The sequence below is a fragment of the Equus przewalskii genome, chromosome 18, assembly GCF_037783145.1.
Source record: "Equus przewalskii isolate Varuska chromosome 18, EquPr2, whole genome shotgun sequence".
NCBI lineage: Eukaryota > Metazoa > Chordata > Mammalia > Perissodactyla > Equidae > Equus > Equus przewalskii.
In genome coordinates this window covers 44,106,878-44,129,075 of record NC_091848.1, presented here as the reverse complement: position 1 = coordinate 44,129,075, position 22,198 = coordinate 44,106,878, and the positions used below count along the sequence as shown (strand labels likewise).

General features: G+C 40.6%; 1 protein-coding gene across 3 annotated transcripts in view; it reads right to left on the bottom strand.

Annotated features, from left to right (window-relative positions):
* The window catches only part of LSAMP (limbic system associated membrane protein), a 600,383-nt gene that overhangs the window by 28,440 nt on the left and 549,745 nt on the right, over positions 1-22,198 (bottom strand). For all 3 annotated transcript variants that reach the window (XM_070582659.1, XM_070582658.1, XM_070582660.1), the window contains exons 4-6: positions 14,871-15,005; positions 5,894-6,014; positions 5,261-5,409 (exon numbers count right to left, since the gene is read on the bottom strand). In XM_070582659.1, the coding sequence (XP_070438760.1) occupies positions 5,261-5,409; positions 5,894-6,014; positions 14,871-15,005 (405 nt within the window). The remainder of the gene's footprint in view (positions 1-5,260; positions 5,410-5,893; positions 6,015-14,870; positions 15,006-22,198) is intronic.

Below are 22,198 nucleotides of genomic sequence, written 5' to 3'. Positions count from 1 at the left end.
GCTGTATTTCCTAGTTTATGCCAGGGTTTGTGGGCTCTTGTAAAAGTGTAAAGTGAAGTAAATATCACTTAAAATGAAAAAGAAATCCTCCAACTTTTGAGGGCAGGAACCTGGGTGCTATGCACTTTGTCTTTTGGCTGCTGATGCTTGAGGTGTTCAACATAGCGTAGCGATGGATTGGGAGGTTTTAGGAACAGAACTCTTAAAGGTGACCCAGTACTACATGCTGTGGCTCTTAGTAAGTCCCTTAACTCTGGGCTTCCGTTTCTTATCTGCTAAATGGTGGTGGAGCGGGGGATATTATTGGCTGATTCTGCTGGGACACCATGAGAAGCAGTTAAAGGGTCATTAACACTTCACAAGAAACCCTCTGAATGAAAAGCATCTAAATGACAAAAGCTGGAGTTGAGAGTAGTGTGTATATATAGAAGGAATTTATTAACTCAGATATGATTTTCTCTTATTTTCCAATGGGTGTTGAGATATTCAATGGTCTTTCTGAAAGTCAGCATATTTTATGCCTATTCTTGAAACTAAAACTAATCCCAGCACGCATCTATCTCGAGACTATTGGATCCACAGAGAGCCCTTATAAGGAGTTTGCAGCCAGTCTTTCAAACTACATGTGGGTAGCTCAAATAGCTGCTCAAACTGTTTTATTATGCGGCATCCAGAAGTAGCTGGTTAAGAGGCTTTGCTGAGTCTTAACTAGCACCATCAAGTGGTTTGTATTTAAATGATGGGCCCCTAAGATAATAACCTAAAATGGCTTCTAAAGAAGCAGGGGAGGCCCTTATTTCAAGGGCTCTCTCCAGTGCTGGGTAGCTTACGTAGTACTTGAAATTTAATCAAGTATAGGTTTACAAGTTAATATTTTAAAATTAAAAAGAAAATTTGAAAACCTCCTACACACTAATGTGATATGGTCCAGCATAGATTTCTTTGTATTTTTATTCTTTTGTACTCAATGGCTTCTAAAAACCTTACCAATCCACACATTTCTCTAAAGTAGACAGTAATGGATCTGTAAGACTGTTCTTCTTTAACATGGGGAATATTCCCCTCCCAGGGTCAAACATGGACCAGTAGGCTGGAATATTAGTGCAGAATCTCAAAGTGCCAAATATAAGCCAACAGTTGAACTAATCTAGTGGATCCAGGCTGATTGGGGTTCATGAAAATGGCAGTGGGAGGTGGCAGAAGCGTGGTCCTGGCTGAGAAGGAATATAACAATATTTAGTCAGTGGGAAGACTTCATTAAGTGAAAAAAGGAGAAAGAAATTAGATGTCTCCTCATCTCCAAACTACAAAAGACACATCTCCTAATAGTTTCCCCACATACACAAATCTAGATAATGTGGACTCTGGAAACAGCTTACCTGAATTTAAGTATCAGCAGGCTTACTTAGCTGCATTAGTTACTTAACCTCCTTGTACAGTGGAGAAATACAAGTCCTTAATAGGGTTGTCCTAATGATTAAATGAGATCATGTACGTTAAGTGTTTAGCACATATGCAGGGCAGCTTGTAAATACAAGAAGTGATGACATTACAATCATCTCCCTTATTCTTCCTTCTTAACTGTTGCTTTAAAAGTAACTCACCATAAGCATCGAAACATGATAGGTTCCCTTTGTGGGTGCATTGCAGTCATCAGTGTGGAAACACAGAATCTGTTATGCTACATATGCTGACAGTGGAACTTCTCTTGACATCATCAGAATTCCAAGTCTTCATCCACGTGATGCATATTCTCACATCTGACAAGGGCTATGGAGCTGAATCTTTGCCCATACACACTGTACTATTGGATTAATGTGTTCAGAAAAATGATATAATGTAACGCTTTTCCCAAAATGAAGAAAAAGATATAAAAGACATTACTTGGATATATAAACTAAGGTAGTATGGATCCTTGACAAACAGAAAGCTAGGCTGTGTGGAGAGTAAGACAAATGAGAAAAGAATGCTTCCATTGACTTAGGGGAAAAATTACTATGAACACAATGTATTCTTGAACCCCCATTCAATTATTTTTACCTGTTTGGAAGTCCATATGTGAATAGAGAATGGAGAAGTATATGTATGTAAGTGTGGAGGAAAAGATGTATCAGTGACTGCAAGTTGACGCTGTGTAAAAAGTCAGCACGTGTCACTGCAGTGGACACTGAAAATATGCTGATTCACCAACGAAGATGAATAATTGTGAACTCTTCAGGGGCTCTGGCTCTGGGTTTCCGCCTGCTGCTCCTCTGGCCAGCAGCAGCTCACCAGCTCCCTCATCTGCTCCGAACTGGCTGGGTCAGCAGAGCACCCTGCTGCCCACACAGTGCTCTCCATCAGGGCACTGGCTGCAGCCACCCCCCCAAGCATCTCTCCCCTCCTAAGCATCTTTGCCCTCTTAGGCATCTCTCCCCTTCTAATCCTGTTCTGCAGAAAAGTACCACCACCGACAGTCTTCCTTCTTCCCATCAAACTCATCTACTTTAAATCCAAGTGATGGGTAATCTGTGCACATATGTACTTTCTTTTTTCCTTTTCTTCCCTTCCTCTTCCCTCCTCTCCTCTCTTCTTCTCTCTCTCTCTCTTTCTTTCTTGCCTGCGTGAAACAGGCTACCATAGAACCACATTCCCAAGGACCCAGCTATGAAGGCTATAACAACGCACCTGCCAAACCTAAATGGCGGTGGGGGTGGGGGGCATGGTAGAAGTGCATTCCTGCTACTGAGGAAGCAGAGCTTCCCCCTTAGACTGTCCACAGTCAGGCCTTGGGTTTAAGAAATAAGGTAGTAGAGTCACTAATTTTCCACAATTTTAATAGCTTCTTTTCACCTCAAAGTCTAATGACTTTTTGTTTTCTATTTTTCTGTAAGTATTACACCTCCTAACTTTCTCATAAGGTAGGAAATCAACTCCAAATCGAATGCTGATGCCCGTGCTGTCTCTGTGTGCTGCTAAACACAGAGCTAGTGCCCGTGTGGGCACACAGGAAAGTAGTACATCATAATCACAGCACTGTGCACTTCCCAAATATATAATTGAGGGAGACTTCTGTGAAGTCATCAAGTGCTATATAAATATGAAACACTTGCCCAATTCCTTGATTCTCAGTTAACAAGCAGAAACTCTGTAAGATTCTTGATATTTCTTTCTTTATCTTATTTATTATTTTTTTTGAGGAAAATTAGCCCTGAGCTAACATCTGCTGCCAATCCTCCTCTTTTTGCTGAGGAAGACTGGCCCTGAGCTAACATCTGTGCCCATCTTCCTCTACTTTATATGTGGGATGCCTGCCACAGTATAGCTTGCCAAGCAGTGCCATGTCTGCACCCGGGATCTGAACCGGTGAACCCCAGGCTGCCAAAGCGGAACATGCGCACTTAATCGCTGAGCCACCAGGCCGGCCCCGACATTTCTTAATGTTATTGGGTTGAGTCCTTTAAACTGACTTTTGTGAACAGGACCCAGTGTTACAGGGTTTCAGAATACCTTTCATCACCATTCACAGACTAGCAGTATCTCCATTATCTCTGATCAGCCCATGCGCTCTCTCCTCCTCAGTTATTGCATGCTTCCTTCCTCTTTCTCCTTCCTCTCTCTGTCTAAAGGTATCATTTTAAATATTGTTTGAAATATATCATTAGAACACTTCAGCCTCTGCATGGGATAGGAAGAAAAGATACTTTAATGCAAATCTATAGCTGTTCAATTTCTCTAACTAACCCAATTGTCCCATTTTCTCTTTTCCAATCCCTATAAAGCCTCTTATTAAATGTATGTTTTTTACTTAACCAGGTCACCTTAAATATGTCAGAATCTCAAATTCCTGACTGAGGCTGTCTTTCTCTCCCTATTTATGGAGGAATTGAACGTCAGGAATTGAAACAGGATATCTTCTTAAGTGTCTTGAGATATTGATGTCTCTAGCTGAAGCAAAGAACACTGATGTTTGGTCTTTGGAGACAAGTAAACAGGGATATGAATTTTAAACTTCATATTGACACAGCATTTGTATAGCTGTATCCTAGCAAACCATTACAGACTGAAGTCAGTTATGAATGAGAAACTGAAGGCCAAATTTAAAATAGTTTATGGCAGTTGTTTTTTATAGGTAGAGATAGATCTCGAGCAGTTTTTAAATGGCTTTAATACTACATTTCAAGACAACTCTCACTTAAATTGATTTTTCTCCTAAAAATCTTTTTTGATGGCTCATCTAAACTGGATAAAGATAGATGGAGACATCTCTCCCAGTCATAATATTTCTAGATTTTCCAATTGAACCTGTGAAGATAAAAACCTCCTAGTGGCTTGCTATTCCAAAATAATAATAGTAAATTCTTTGGACGGCCTCCTTTAGTCCATATGAACTTTCTGGCTTAGCATGTGCTAACATTTTTGTTTGTTTTTCTTATTCTGATAAACACTTTCCTACTGCAAATGTTATCATTTTGCCCTGACCTCACCCATAACACTTCTGTTTCTCAGGAGTTCTTTGCTTCTATGTTCATAGCCGCGAGCCCAACAAGGCAAGAGGTCAGATACTTGATTGTAATATGCTGCTATGGTCAAGGCTCCAAGGTGGGCTCTCCTGCTAACATCAGTAACTTAAAACGGCTGATCCCTCCTTTGTCTGCCTTTAGGCTCCTGGTCTTCAGAAATGCTCCTCCTACCTTCCCATCTCTCTTCCAAAAATATATCAGACAAGTAATGTTTTCTGCCATCATAAGGAAACCTTTCAGCAACCATTTTTCCTCATTTAGATTTTATATTATGTTTTAATCATTCATTCCACCCTTCCTCTTGTGTTGTTAAAAATACGCTTTCTTTTTCCAGCCTCTCCCTTCTCCCAGCACCTTATTCATCTTCACTGAATATTTCTTCCTCGATGACTCTCATCACTGCCATTTTTTAATTGCCATCCATTTTCCAGGATCTTACCTCATCTCTGCTCTTTAAAGAGACCATCACCAAAGAGATTTATGTTCTCTGAATATTCTTACATTTTAACCAACCCAGAAAAAACCCAAAACTAAGCAAACAAACAAAAAAAACAAGAGAGTTGTCAAAAGTAAGCCAGGCAACAGAAAGATAAGTTATTCCATTGTCCATCTCACCTTATGCATAGGGATTGAGAACCTGTGTTTTTGTCTGACTTTTGTAGAAGTTTACCTTTAACAGATAAAGGAAGGATTTTCAAGTTTTCTGTGGGAGAATTCACCACTTATTCTCCCATGGTGGCCCACTTTGGTATACTTACTGAAAAGGACCAGGCTGGCATTGGTGACCCCCAGGTTGTTGGCAGCCACACAGGTGTAGTTGCCATAGTGCTCCTCAGTGACGTTGGCCACCGTCAGGGAGGACTGGCCCTCCGTGCTTTTAATCTCAAGGCCATTGGCACTGGTTATCCTAAGAGTTCAAAAACAGAAGAGTAAAAGGAAACACTGATGAAGAGTTGGAGTAGTAATTCCTTTTTCATCATTATACTGGAGGAAAAAGGAGAGAAAGGAAGAAGTGAGCATTTGCTGTTCCCTGCTCAATTCCTCATTTTAATCATGCAATCCCATATTGGCAGAATCAATGTCCATCGACAGAGAAGACTGAGGAATGGATATGTTTCCTTGGGCTTTGGTTTCTGCACTAGGCAAGAAAGACATGCAGGTGGAAGCTAACCACTGAATCACCTACATCACTCCACATGTCACCTGAGTCCCGTGGGGTTTCGGCTTAAGACCTACAGGCCCCAAAGCACTTATTAAAGAGATTTGGAAAAGGAAGAGTCTCATAGTACAGGCCTGCATCATTACAGCAGGCCTTGATTTTGTCATTAGGGCTTCTGGTGCCTCTAGGACCACCCAGCGCAGCAGTGAAGGAAGGCAAGTTTGGCACATACCTGGTGTCATCCCGGTACCACTCAAAGTCAGGCGCAGGCACTGCCGAGGCCTCACATTTGAGTGAAGCTTGTCGCCCTGTGGTGGCTTCATTGCTCTTGGATTCCGTGATGGTGGGAGGATCTGTAGGAAGGGCAGCAATATAGTTTACAGGAGAGTCAGAGAGCGCTCCAGAATTTCCACGCGAGAGAGAATTAGAGAGAACAATCCGACCGGAGAGGGGCAGGAAAGGAAAAGTCTTAAAGCTCCATTTACATGAATTATGTGAGCAGTTGAATGACACTGCTCACTAGGAAACTAAATAAAAATAAGAGATGATTAATGAAACAGTAGACTTGTTTACTTAAATGGGACACTTAACAGGATTTTATGGAAATGGAATCCAGGGTTTCTTTTTCCCTCCTCCAATAGACTATCAATTATTCCAAACATAGATTATAATATTTGCATAGCTTTTTTATTTTCATAAATTCAGTGGTGATACTAAAGTACTTGGGATTTAAAATGTATAAATTTGAGCATTTTTCTTTTTCAACATCATCATTATTGTTGTTACAGTTCGAGATGGCAGCAAGAAGTCTGATGAAAATAACAGAGGGCTAAACTCCCAACCCAAGCTTAGCCTGATATTGGTGCAGGAATTCAGAAAATGAACAAACTAGCCTAAGATGATTGCTTTACCTTTTTCTCTCCCATGTGTTCCCTTATTGCCATGACCCAGGTAAATTGCGCTTTTATGTGTGAGGGTGCAGTTTGAAGTCTATCCTGGTGCTCAGAAGCCTTCCTAGTCTATCAGTCTTCTACTCTGTCTGGCAGCTGTGCACTTGATTTTTTCTGCTTAGCTCTGGACTTTTAAAACTGTAACAGGCTTGAAATGAGCTCAGACACGCATCTGACATTCAAATTTGCTATGATTCTTTCAAACAATCCTACAGAGGGTGGAACACGTGTTTACAGGTCCACGTGACCGAGCTAGGAGGGCAAACTTGAGCTCCTGGCCTGATGATGCTGAGTTTGTGCAGGTTATGGAACTTCAAGGAGTAAAGGACTTTTCTGTTCAAAGGTCATTTGCCAAAAAGGACAACTTGGCTATGTGTCCATGGAAAAAATAGACCAAACAATCTCTTTAGACTTGGTAGAGGAAAAAGCATATTTAGGGAAAATAGTGAAGTGAACACTAGCACACAAAATTCATTTAGATCTCTGCTCTTCAGCACCTGGCTCAGCTCACTTACTTCTGAATCTGTTTTCTTCATCTTCAAAAATAATTTTCAGAGTTTTCTGCCTATAGAAGACTCTGATCTTCTTAGTTCAGAAGGATGTACAAAAGCATCAGGTAAGTCTGCGATTTTCTCTCCTATTTCATTTTCATATCAGCTTGGACATCTTTAAATCACCGTCAGAGAGAGGAGGAGTTAGAACACATTTGGATAAGCGTTGCCAGCCCTGGTGTAGACAGGCATGCAAGAGGGGGTTGTTGTTGTTGTTTTCCTTTAGACTTAGCTGCTCACTTTTTGTATAGGCACAAAAGGCAACATGATGAGTGGAAAGAACTGTGGATTGGAAAGCAGGAGTCCTGGAATTTGATTTCAGGTTGGCTGTGTGGACCTTCCATTACGCTATCTTTCTGAGCCTTGGTCTTATGACCCATAAAATGAGGGAACCACACTTTAATGATCTATGGCATCCCTTCTAGCTTTCAAAACATACCAATTCTAGTCAAAATTGCCCATTCTTCACAAATGGGCAGTTGGTATCATTATGACTCAAGTGTATGTTCATAATCATAACTCGTTTAACCCTTAAATGGTTAACTTTCAAAATTATAACTCATTTGTCTATCCTATGGTTTAGGAGTCAGAATTAGCACTCAGAAATAGGAAACTTGAGGTCCGATTTTGACTCTTCCTTAACCAGAACTCTGGCTTGGACAAGTGTCTGCACCAGCGTGAGCTTTTTCTTTCTCATCTTTGAAACAGAAGAGTTAGCTTAAAATGATCCCCAAAGTTCCACTTAAAATTCTTTCTTTCTATCATTGGTTACATAGATCATTAGAACACATGAGTTCAGGGGATAGTGCAACAATTGGGGGTAGTGGTGTTGGTGGGGAGGAATTCGTATGGGGTGGGGCATGGAATAGAGGCTAAGAACTTGGATTTAAAGTTTGATAGGCCTGAGCTCAAATCCAGGCTCTGTCCCTCATTGTCCTTCCTCATTAGAGAGTTTAGTCCTTTGTCTAGAGTCACATTGCTTCAATTCCCTCATCTATAAAATGTTGGGACAAGACACATGGAGGTCCATTTGGAGATTGATGAAGGAATCCAGAGATAGGCTGCACTAGGTTTGTGATAAAGGGGCTGGGAGAGAATGGATACCTTTGAGACTGAGAGACAGGAAGCCTCATAATCAACAAAATCAGATGTAAAGAGTGAGGGAAAGAAGGAGGAGTATCAAAGATAACATCAGGATCTGGCTTGCACATCTAAGTGATGCCATCTGCTGAGAGAAGATACATAAGAAGAGAAATAGATGACCAGGAGTAAAACACTGAATAAATATTAATTTCCCATCCTCACCTCTTCACTGTATCAGGTTCTTAAGCTGCCAATGATGCCACAAAGCATGTCAGCCGGAGAGAGAATTTTGCTTGTGATTCTATCGGTTTGTTCAATTTCTCAATTTATAAAATGAATTTTAACTATTATTTGTGACTTTCTGGAGCCACGTGGTTATGAGTGACAAATTCTTAATGATGACTACCACTTTACTAAATGAGCCCTGACCTGGGCCAGATTCCGCAGTTTCCATCCTACCCCTCTGCCGGTCGTAGCTGTAGCACCTCAACATAATAAAGACATGGCAATGCCTTCCAGCCCCTCCACCGTGGGACCAGGAATGCAGGTCCCACCGTGCTATTTTATGGCAGAGTTCTTCCTCACTCTGGGTGTTTCCTTCTATGCAGCAGGAGCTTATTTAGCATATCTCCTTGCTCTGGGACCCAGAAGGAAGGAATGATTTTTTCTGACTGAAAAGTTTGGGAAGAACAAACTAGGTTTGCTTGCTCATCTCTTCCCCTTCTTCCTTTTGGGATCAAGCTTCTGGCAGGGAACAGAGGTTCCTCTCTGCTTCTTCACACTAAAGTCTTACTCAGGCTCTCTCCTTTCCACTCTCATGTGGGCAGGCCTACCTCAATCCAGGGCTGCCAAGATGAGGGAGGTAGGTTGGCCACACTAAATTACTACCTCTAACCATCTTGCTGTCTAACAGTGGGGGCAATTGAGCCTCCCATACATCTCCTTTACTTATTTCTCAATTTGTTCAGAACCTGACTAGCTAAGAAGTAGGCTATTTATCAGCTCCTCAGAGAAGGCAGCATGGGAAAGGTGCCAGTGAACCAGGGTTGAACACTTACAAGTGCATTAGTCTTAGGACAGGATGACACTGGTCAATAACAAAGGCCAAATACTTGCTTCTCTTCTTGAAAACCCAGGAAGTTTCTCATACCAGGGTAAATTCACCAATAATGATAAATGTATGAAGAGCTCATTGTTTATAACATTTCTCAGACGACATAATGGTGCAGGTCTGTTCGTTCATGGCTTATTGAAATGAACATTTCAAAATCCATTTGTAATGAATTCTGTATAGGTGAAGCTAAGAAAAATTATTGCAAATCATATTGCACCATGCCTAGTGTAGTTAAAATAATAGATGACCTTGCTCAAAATATGGTTACAATAAAAATATGGCTTAATAAAAATGCTGCATGGATGTCCATTGTTATTCTTTACATGACTTTGGAATAACTTACGATTGTCAAAGGACTCTTCCAGCTTTTATTACTTCAAAATTCTGGGTTCTGAAAATATTAATAAGGGCTTTCTTTTTCTTATATCACCAATAACAAGACTCAACGAAAATGAATAGGATAACAATGACAGTGGCCTAGCAAACAGAATATCATTTGTTTAATCTTTCTTCTGTTTGGAGTAATAGCATAAAACCATAAAATTCTTAATAAAGGATTCAATTTATAGACATTTACCATGTGTCAGCACTCTACTAGGCTTTAGATATTCTTTCCATCCAAATAGTAGCCCTGGGAGGTAAGGATTGTTAATTCCATTTTATGAAAGAGAAGACAGTTCTACAGAGGGTTAGTAACTTGTCCAAATTCACATAGCCAACATTTGATAGAGTCTAGATTTGAACCCACATTCTAAAGCCTATGCTTGGAACCTCTTTGTTCTTCTATTTGAATGAATTCCTTTAGAGAGAAATGAATTCCTAATTAGAAAAAATACCATTTAGGGGAGCATACTGGTAGCTTGAAAGGTAAATGCTACATATTTCTGCTATTACAAGGTATCAAAAATGGCACAACATGCAGTATCACAGTGGGTATAAACCCACATTAGAAGTCAGGCCTTGTGGGTTCAATTTCTGGCTGTGCCATTTAGGTTGTCACCTCCTGGGGGTGACATGTTGACCTCCCGGAACTGCTCACCTATGAATGTAATTGATGACGCCTGCCTACCTGTCTCGCAGGTTTGATGTAAAGACCAAATGAAATCACATATTTGAGAGCATGTTTAACACCTGAAGTGATTACAGTTATTATTTTCATTACTATTCTGCACATGGTGTCTTGAAAGGAAAGAGGGGTTTGGAGTTAGACTTGGGTTAGAGTCCCACCCTACCACTCACCTGTCCTTTGATTTTGTGGCAGAGAATGCTTAAATTCTCTGAGTTTAATTTTTGTCCTCTCTGCATGGGGATGATTTTATTATCTCCCAGGGTTAGTGTGCAATGGTGGACCAACGGGGTGGGGCAGAGAATGCAGGCAATAAGAAAAGCATTGTCTCTAGAGAATTTAGAAACAATAATAAAACTGAATAAAAGTTCTCGTTTTTTTAATACACCATTTACCAGCAATACTAAGCCAAACATACTAAACCATGTCAGTAATAAATTAAATACTCCTCCTTGGGGCAGGCCAGGCCCAATACACCTGCCTCTGGCTGGCCAGTGTTGGTGTGATGATTACAGTGAATCATACAAAATCTCTAGCTTAGTCTTGGTACTCTGAAAATACTCAGAAAATGATGGCTCTTTTTCACATTGCAAAGTTATGGTAGAAAGTTGTAGTACTCTGCATTCTTACTGAATATTTCCTTTGAAGATCCCATAATAGATTCATAAGCTTTAGGATGTGTCTTTCCTGGTACTATCCCAAATACAAGAATAAACTAAGCCTTGGCATGGAGAATGGATAAGTGTAGCTATGAATAGCTAGAGAAGGTAGTCAGTCTGGTGCCATATTGAGCAGTTATTTTCCTCAGGTTTCATTATTAGGTGATTTTTGAATCAAAGCACTGAATAGTCCAGTTAAAATACCTATATATTATCTGGAGGCAACAGATGTCTCCAGTCCCAACAATGGATTCTATGATAGGTAACCTCTGCTTCCTTTAAATAAGTGGCTATCAAATGTAATTGTGAGCTTTAGAGATGCCAGCATCCCATGTCCCCCAGCATCTATGTTGGGTTGGTTAGCTCTAGACACAAGGCTGAAGGCAGAGCTGAGTCCAAAGGGAGGCAGGTTGAGGGGAAAAACAGTTCTAAAGAGTGACAACGTAAACCTAGTTGGAGAGAGAGCTGTGGGAAGGCAGAAGGTAGGCATATTAGCTGATCACTGGGATGAGGGGCATGCTTAAGAGCTGCGGACAGAAAAATTCTCCAGAAATAGGAAGAGTCCAGTATAAGGGGAGTCTAAATAAAATTAATAGTCTGTACTTATCAAACATTTGCCATGTACTAGATATTATCCTTGGGATACTGGGCACTAGGATGAGATAAATCCCTAAGTAGCTACTTTTAGTGCACTGTGAGAACTGAAATTGAGAGATGACACCTACAACCTATAATGAAAGGACCGTTGTCCCTAAGGCTGGTACCTGGATGAAATTAGCAGCTATACTAAAAGTAAGGTACAAGAAATGAGAAATCCTGTCTATTGTACAAAATTTTACTAAGTTTATTTAGTGGAAGAGATTTCAGATCAATAATTTAGCTTCTGTAAACTCCAGGACCTCCTACCACTTAGAAAATAGATTTGCCATGTCAAATGGCTATGTGCAATGCTTTAGGTCAACTGTGGAGAGGGATTATCCAAGAGAAGTAAAAAGGAGAGACTGTAGAATCCAGCTTGTGAGCTAAACAGGAGAAACTAATGTCCCTCTTGTTTACAGCTCTGGCTTCTCAGTGCCCTGCAAAAAGTATCTGTTCTCAGCTGAGTAAATGAATCAATGAAATGCTGGTAGGAGAAAATTACCAGCACTGGGATTTTTTTTTTTAAGTGGTATTCAGGGTCTGTTTCATTACAATAATGTATTCAGGCATTAATTATCTTAGCCATTCAGATCCCCTGACCTAATTCCAACTGCTGTATTTTGAAAAGGAAGAGGAATTAGCTTATATAAAGGGACGTTTTCCTAGTAGGCAGGCTTAGATGAAGTGACAAATGTGATCCTGGATATTTCTCAATAAGCATGAGTTTTGCCAGCTAGACTTGATTCTGTAATTTAATCTTGGAGACTTCATCTACTTAATACAACCACATTTAAGCAGGATGAATTGTTTGAACAGGACAATAGGTGTGATGGCTAGTTGTTTTAATGTAACATAAACACAACTTATGAAATGTTGGTAAACAGGTGATCCCAAAGGAAGTTGATATTAGAATATACCTCCTGATCTGTGACCAGTATCATTTGCAAAGTTTGGAGAAATGTTGAGAGTGCAGAGTTTACCTGTGAGTTTTTAACCTATTCATTCAGTAAACATTTACTGAACAATTTTTATAAGGTCAGGGATGTGCTATGTGCTCCTTGTTAGGTCATACGGGATGTTTGACTAAGCTCATTATAGATTTCCATGTAATTTGTTATGAGGTGTCTTTTTATAATCTCAAGGTTCTGTCCATATGCTTCTGTGGTTCACTCATCACTAGGAAAAGCTCACATTTTCATAAAAGCCTTTTCTTGAAAATTATCAGTATTTTCTTCTGTTCCAAGTTACACTTTGGGGACAGTCAGGAAGGAGCAATGTCAGACTAATTGCGCTAATAATAATAGGGCCCAGGCGGCTGGCTTTGATCTTGGGAACCATCTGCAATGCAGACCACTTTGATGTTTCACACAATGGAAGCATAAATATTTTCTATGTACTCCATGATTGGACTTTCAGAAATCTAATTAAGATGAAGGTCAATTAAGAGAAAATGAAATCTTCACTCCAAAAGTCAGACAAGAGGTGCAAGAGGATGGCGTGGCTGTATGTACATAAAAGCAGCTAACTAACCTAATTATAAACTTATATAAACACCCAGAGAAATTGCCTTTCATGTGAAAAAAAGGTCCTAAAGCATTTTATAACATTGAGATCATTAATGTGTCTTTGAAACACACCCAGTAATGGAAAAGAATAGTAATACTGGCATTTCAAAACTCTACTACTAAAAAATTCGCAGACAGCTTCGGGATGAAAGGACTTCAGAGCTCATCAAATGTAGCCCCCTGCTTCTTCGAAGTGAGTGCCATAAATGTCTAGGGCAGAGTCGTATGTGTTGGATCCTCTTAGGTACGGTGTGAAGGAGACTTCGCTGTCTGTTTCAGAAGGCTGCAAGACTGGCGTAAGGCCACAGGAATCCGTGCAGCCCAGCATGGACGGGGCATTGTAAGCAAGTTTCCTCCGCTCTCTATGCCTCAGTTTCCAAATTGTTAACATCAGACTCATGATGTTTATCTCAAGAGTTACTATGAGGATTAAATGACAAGTGTAAATCACTTAATCCAGTGCAACAGGTAGTAGGTACTAAGAATTGAAAACTTCGTTTTCTTCCTCGTTCTCCTGAAAGCATGGGATTTAGAATCAAACAGGCCTGAGTCTGGATCACTTTTCTTACACTTGCTTTCTGTGTCACTTTAGAAAGCCAAAGTAACTCACCACAGTCGAAAGCATATTTTCAACTATGGGTTAAGATGTTTGTGCATGTGTGTGTGTATGCCCATGTGCATGCATATACATGTGTTATATGTGCATATGTGTGTATACGTATGTGTGTAGGATGTATATTTGTGTGTGCGAATGTACATGTTAAAGGCATAGGAAGGAAGAACAAAGGACATCCCTTTGTCCCTGTCACTAGCCACAGTTGTGTGATGTGGGAACTTGAATTTGAATGATGTGGAAAGTCACTCCTAACTAAACAGGATAAGCGAATTCTCTTTATTCCTTTGCTGGGTGACACACATCATATGGATCTGCCCCGCCTCCCGTCTTTTGAACTACATCTAAGGATCCTTTCATCTGAGAAGTTCAAAGTATGCCCACTTACCTATGCATCTTAGTGAAATCTTCCTTTCTATTGCCCATACTTTGGGACAAATAGATAAGCAAAATTAACTTATTAGGTATCCCTGGTAGCCACTGGGGACACAGGGTCTCTGACTACAGTGGCTTGAATTTGTTTCCAAGAACAATTAGTTAAATAGCAGAGGATAAAATATGATCTTCAGTTATTCTCTTCTGAAAAATAATGCATTAAGATGGAAATTCCAGTTAAAGTAGATATGAATTGTTGCTTCTTCCAAAGTGTTGTGACCTTGGTCTCCACAAAGACCAGAACAGTGATTGCCAGAAATGCTAGTGCTATCTGATCATGTTTTCTTAATTCTGCAGTCTGAGTAAAAGGCAGAGTGTATTGTTAAATGCATTATGGGTTATATTTAGAGTTGGTAGAGTTGATTTATGAAATTCAAAGGCCAAGTCCTGCCCTTGGAGGTGTCCAATGTATAAATGTGCATCCCCGACCAGAGGAGCATCTGCTTGAAAGGCAATATTCTTTTGCTAATGGGCTCGCTGGAGGTGGAGGTGGGTCCCCAGCACACAGCACCTGCTGACTCCTGCCATACTCACAGTTCACAGTGACCTTGACTTGTTTGACATCCGCCGAGGAGACCTCATTGGCAGCTTTGCATTCATATTTGCCTGACTGCTCCCTGGTGATGCCGAGGATCTCCAGATACTCTTCTTCTCCTTCAAATTCTCTTCCTGAAAAACAGAGGTGCGCATGATTGGGTTTTAAAGTTTAAAATATGCAGCAGACCATCTCTTTTTTCTTTTTAGAAGGAATAAATCCACATGGCTTTTCAATAATTTGACAATGTGCTTGTCTGAGGTCAAGTTCCACAGAAGCAGACCCCAAGATAAAAAGTCATGCGAAAGTAATTAAGGAAGAAGTGTTCTCAGGAAAAACTGGTAGGGGAGTGGGAAGATGGGACCTGGAAGAGAAAGAAGGGAAATGAGGATTCAATGCCAGGTCACATCCCACAGGGGGCAAGTCGGTTCAGTCCCTCAGGGAGTTCTGGAGACAGCTCATGTCCCACTTCAAAGTTGTCCTGACCAAGAGTCAAGAAGCTGGAGCATTTATATACATACACCCAACATTATTGGTTAAGGGCTTAGAACAAAGTGGGAGTTGGGAGGAGGTGCATACAAATTACAAAGGACTTGGAGGGGCTACCTTTGAAGTACTGACATCATCAATTACACCATGCTGCAGAGCACTCTTTCAAAAAGTTGTTATTAGAACAAGTGGCTTCCTTTCAAGAAATTATCACTCTTTTTCCCCAGATTATGTGGAATACTATTCACAAAGGTCATGTTAGAAACCATGTCTTGCAGTTGTGGTTTCCTAGTTCATTGTCAAACTACATCATCATTGAGGCTTTCAGGCTATGGACCAGATCCATGAGACTGTGCTGCTGCTGGTGCGTTTTGTAATAGACTGTGTCACATGGCGGTGGGGAGTAGGGAGCGAAATATCATTGGCTTTACCGGCTGGGATTAGGGGTCTGGAGGCCCTTTTGGAAAGTTCCACAAAGTTGGATAGGTCTCAAGAAATCTCAAGACAGCAGGCTTGTTTAATTTTCCTCATGTGGAGTATAATTGATTGAATGACTTTCTTCCGAGAGAGAGAAAGAGAGAGAGAGAGAAAGAGAGAGAGAGAGACACACACGGAAGGGAGAGGAAGTGCAGGGGGAGGAAAAAGAAAAGGGGAAACATAAGATAAAGAGGAAAAGGGGTTGAGCAGGGGAAGAGCTTAGACTTTAACTTTAGCTAAGTTGACTACCCCTCACCCCAAATTACAGAACCCCACTGCTGTTGAATTAGGATAGAGCAGCTGGGGAGGGTGCTAAAGGACACAGTCCTGCCACCATGAAGAAATCTTGCTTCTAGTCAGCCTACACTAAGTGGTACCAATTAATAGCTTTGCTCAAATGCCACAAACTGTTTTCCTTTTCTGGAAATTCCCTGATGGCCAAATCAACATAACAGACAGCCAGCACAGAGACAAATTCACTGTCTAAATATGTCAGCTAAGCCTGTTAACTAGGCTCCCAATAGAATCTAGGCCTCTTTGATAACATTCTATAGCACAGCTGTCAGGAATACTCCCAGCTTCGTCTTCTGTCAATTGTCACTAGCACTAGTTCTGAGGAAATTTTGCGATACCAACAGCAAAACAGCAATAGTTACACAAAATTATTTGGTTCTGGAGTCCTGCACATTATCAAGCACATGCGTCTACTGAAAGTGTTTTAGAATTAGTCTCTAGGTATATAGCTGCATATTATTTATAAAAGGATAATTTTTTTCCCTGTCTGTCTTTTTGCCTTTTTTCTTCTCCACATTCAGGCAAGTAGTCAGACCTTACTTCACATGCCACAGAAGTAGAATGTGGTAGGAGAGACCACAGAAATCTTAGAAAGAATAATAGTCCATTTTATTGGAGTAGCTGGGGAGAATTTGGACTTGGAGAAAAAAAAGATCCTTCCTGAATACTTGCAACTATAGACTGAGAATCATGCCAACTAATTGATGTCAAGAATCTTCTAGGTAAATATAAATATCCTGAAACCAAATGGTAACTTTGACAATTGCAGGGCAAAATACGTATCAGCTCATTAAAAATCTGGAATGCAGAGGTGGGAGTGACAGTAAGATAACATTATCGATTTTGAGAACAATGGTGGATTGTAATGAAAAAACTGTTAAAGATGATTTCAGAATGGTTTGGGATTTCTGCCCTGCCCTGCCCCCACATTCATCAACCTTATTCCTAAGTAGGTAGTTGTCAGTAGAAGAAAGAAAGAACAAGTATAACCTTCTTAGAGATGGTTAACAACACTAAATTATTTTCAATTACCATAAACTACCTAGAAATGGTGAGCAACGGATCCCTACCTTGAATTTTGGATTTTTGGAAGATTTAAACCAGTTTCAGGAGAAGGAAAGATGATTTTTGGCAGCACCAACTGAGACCCTACCAGTTTGGGAACACGGCACCTATGAGAGTAAACATTACGATGAACTAGGGAAAATAAAGTGATATTTATTGGACCTGGGATTCTTATATGCCAATGTAGGTATTAATAATCTCATTTTTTCCTGATAAGCAGATAATAAAACAGATCCTTATGGGATGAATTTTCGATCCCACATCTCTAGGAAGAATTTCCCCTGATATTACTTGACGATGAAGGGGGAGGTTTCTCTTAAGTGCCCCACCCTTAAGGCAGAAAGATCCTTTTGCTTCTCCTGTGATAGCTCTCCTCCACTCGGATGGCTGCCTCCCTCCAGCACTCGATGTGCATAGCTGTTTCACCCGATGGAGGAGTCTCAAGGTGTAAATCAAAGACAGGCAAGAGAAAAGAGATGGTCTTCCCTTGTCCAAAACGCTTGACAAGATCTTAAAATATTAAATGACATCTCTGAGCCCTTCTTCTTGTCATTCTTCTTTTACCCCTTGGATCCTCCAGTTGAAACTCTTACACTTCCCGACACTTCTTGCTAGTCTTTTTTTGCACCCACAGGAGACTTTACCCACAATGCATTATCTCTCCTACTTCACTTGAGCGTTTCTCATTACTCTACAGTGATTTGAGAGGAAATGGGAACTTTTCTCTTGCTGGAAAGCCAAAGAACCAGGTTGCACATTCCTCAGGGACCATGTCTGACTCAAAATATCCCCATGAACCAGCACAGGGTTTGCTACGGATTGCTTAATAAACGTTTGTTGAGTTAGCCGAACTGAATTAAAAACCCAAGTGGAAACTAGAATGAGATTCAATACATCATATAGCTTAAGAGAACAAAGTATTGAAAGGTGGCTAAGAATTTCTGTAGGAGAGGTTGGTGTATAAATCCACTCCCTCTTAATCATCCTAACCGAGCGCCCTTATACTGGGGAAGAAAGGGTGTGCTGAGTACTTTGCTGTTCAAAGGCTGGATGGAGCATCCTGGCCATGTCCTGAGGGTGTGTCTGCTGTGTGCAGTTATCATTTCAGAAAAAGGTGTAGAGACACAGACAGAGCCCCGGGTGGAAACAGACCTAATGCCATTCTTTTCACCTGATCAACTGCAGTTTCTTGTTCAAGACATGGACTACACCAGGTTAATCTTGAGTCGCAGAATCCTAAAATGCCCTCGGACCTTCTTGCTCCACCCGCTTTGCCCTAATGTGTCTGGCCCCAGCAAGGCACCTTCTCTCTCATTCTTTCAGTTCACTCTACTAACGGCTCTCAACCCATGTGTCCTGTGACCATTTCCCTTTACTTTCTCAACCTTAAGAAGACTCTCAGGCCAAAAGGTAACGTGTTGTTAAGTTCTCTGGTGGAATAAAGTCCTGTAGCTATAACGTGGACTCTTCTTTTGTTGCTATCTATTATTTTCTGCCCTTGTATAAATGCTTACTTGAAAAACAAATTTCACTATTTTGGTATTTTAAACATCTCAACCTATTTCCACAAGCTTGCTCACGCCGCCAAGTGTTATATTTACTCTGGGATCTAGTGTTCAGTTTAAATCTCCCTTCGCTGAATGCGCTTTGTGTCTCCTGGCAATATTCCGCTACCGGGCTAAATAACTCCTCGTCCTCCTCAGTGCAGGCACGTTTCAAACTTTGGCACATAATTAGCATACCCCCTCTTAGTCACTGTTTACTCAAGTTGTACATATTAGTTCTTTTAATATTTCTTCATAAGTCAGAAAGAAGGGCCTAGAGCCAACAGCAAGAGGGATGTGTTCTCTTCTGTGTTCCCTAATGCAAAGGCAAATCAGCCAGGAATAACTCCAATTAAAGCCCATCAGGTGCCACCTTCTGAGTACCGTGCCTTCGGAGTACTGTGCTTTGGTGAAACTTGTACAGTTCACCTCCAAAATGTTGATTTATTTAGATTTGCAAGGTCAACCAGGCATTCATAAGCAAGCAACCATTTGAAATTAAGTACCTTTCCATGGAGCTTCTCTTTCTCTTTCTCCCTTTCTCTCCTTCTCTCTCTTCCCCACCTCCGCTCCCCCCACCCCCACACATACAAACAGCTATTTATTTACATATAATCATTCACTCTAACTTTTAGGCAGGGCACACAAATCCACTAACACCCAAAGATGTGCTCACTAAAGCAGAGCAGGCATATTCTTGAAAATCCCCCAGGACATGACAGCCAGTGCCCTATCTGGAATTAAAAACAAAAAAGACTACTACCCTAATAATCACTATGATATCTGTCTTTCTTTTCCTTTATTTGAGATATAGGAAATAAAATTCAGGAAACGTATTAAATTTGACTATTTTATGACTTTAAAAACATAGATTTCCAAGGATTCTTACCTGTTAGAAAACAGACTAATCATTTTTTTTTCACTCTTCTGAGAAGAGTCTTATAACATCTCTGTAGATTATTCTTTCACAGAAGGGAAGATGGGTTTGACATGAGGTTGACATTCCCTTTACTCACCTAAATTTGAATATTTACAAGCAAGTGGCTGTAAACACACTAGGTATAAATACAAATACATATACAGATTAATGGAAAGGAAAGAAGTGGAACTTGTCTGGGAGAGTATGTGTGTGTGTTCGTGTGTGTTTGTGTGGGTCTGTAGATGGAAAGGGAGTGAAAAGGGTGAGCAAAAGCAAGCGATGAACTTCTACCACTAAAAATAAAAGAAAAAAGGATCGCGAATCAATGATGCCATTTGAAGTTTCCTGTGCTCACTTCAAATGCTGTAACAAGTTTCTGTTCTTACAGCACGTTTCATGGTTTCTTTTTTTTTCCCCCTAAGGCTATGCTCACCTGTTCCTAATTTTGTTTGCTTCCCTGCTGTTTTTTGCACATCACGTTCTACACAAACATGCTGAAAAAAAAAAAAAGGAAGAGAGAAAGAAACACAAGAAATCTAGAAAGAATGCCTGGGATGGGGTTCTGTTTATATTTCCAGCCGTGTCTCTCTCCAGATCCTTTGAAGTTTTTGTTTCTCAGCTTCACCTCCCACCTGAGAGATCCCTTAGTCTTTGACAGCATTTCTGTCCAAAGGTTGAAATGACTTCTCATCTCCACCTCTCATCACCCATTAAGGGAAGGGTGAAGAGTGGTAAATGATCCATGATGGAAAGAAGGCAGGGGTGGAGGGCAGACGCTGTTGCCAGAAGCAGCAATCACAGGAGAAGAAGGAGACACAAGAAAGAGAAATGCATTGAAGAGAATGAGGGGAAAAAACCTGAGAGAAGTGATATGGTGAAGATGATTTTAAGGAAGAGTTAGAGGAATAGAAATGAAAGAAGAGAGAGTTCTCGAGAGAAAGAGGCATTGACTATTAAGATATTTCAGCTACATAGGAGGGAAGGGTTGGTTATTCTGCTGTAGAAATGTTCCCTATTTGAATAGTAAGACACAACAGGGTGTGGATTATGCAAATTGGCCCCATGCCTTCTGCAGCCCCAAAGGGTACAGTTAGTACCCAAAAACCAGAGGCAAGCACACTGCCAGGAAAGATTCACAACTGGCTTTGGCTCTATGAATGAGCATAAGCCAAATGAAGAACACCCTGCCATTATTCTTCCTGGCATCTACAGAGATCCAATTCACTACGGTTTGTATTTTCGCTTTCACACACACAAAACAGTCAGCTAGCTGACATAGTTTGAGCTCAGCATGCAACTGGAGGCTGCCATCCATACATCTTTTTCAGTCCTGGGCCATGACATTCTGTTATTGTACTCATACTTAACTATTGCTTCCTACTTGGTGTCAGTTTTTAGAAACTATTCTGCCCTTCTAAATGCTAGGCTTGAAATCAGGATCCGCTGTGTTTAGTTTTCTCTAAAGGGGAATTGTATTGATAATAGCTAATCTTCCATTGTAGGGACGGCATCTGGTATCATTGCTCATCATTGTATCCCCATATGCAGCATGATGCTGGATGCTGGAGTGCTCAAGAAATATTGCAGACTGACTGTTGAAGGAGCTACCACGTAATAAACATGTACTAGGCACTGTACTGGGTGACTCAGGTATTGTCTTATTTAATTCACAATGACATTGAGATTGCTTACAGATGAGGAAACACAGGAACCTAGGTTTAGAGAGGATCTCTAAGGAACTTGCCCAAGTTTATAATGTTATTAAAGGAGAGCTGAGGTTTGAACCAGTACTGTGGAATTTTGGAGTCCATGTTCCCAATTAGGCATGACTACTTTTATCATTAGATTGCTGGGAGATGCTAGAGTTGGCTGAATTCTTAACTCTCAGAATCTGTTCTGTTTCCATCTTCTGAACATAACATGGGAGATTGGGAATGGGACAGCTGGGGAATTTCCATAGTGATGTGGTCCAGTTATAGATAAAGAAAGTAAAAAGAGAGCCTTCAGATTTTATAAGGTTTGTATACTTAACTTCCTTTTTGAGAGAATCAAATAGAGGAATAAATGAGAAAGAAAGTTAGTATTTAAAAGTTTAGCTTCGCCCACTTATTTATACAGGCCTCTCCAAAAGCAGTATAAAGCCACTGGTGTCCACAAATGCCAACCGCCAGCAAAGGAGCTACAGGAACAGTAAAGAACAGACTTATCGTATTAAGAAAGTCTTACTGGCAGAAGTCAGTTTTCAGGAAGTTGAAAAACACAAGTGGAGAGAATCAGAGCTGGCAAATTGCAAAAGGGTGTGGCAATCTGGTTAGCCTGCTTGAAATAGAGTTTTCCACACAGGAGAAATGAGCAGCAGGATGTGCTAGGAGGACATTCACTAGGTGTGAGGGGTGGTGTAAAGACTCTGGATTTGCTGTTTTGTATCTCTGTATCTCAAAGAAGATACAGTGGAGCCTTCTGGTATCCACAAGGTACCAAGTAAAATGACATTTTTTATAATTTAATTTTTACTTTCTCCCTCCCTTCCTTCCTTCCT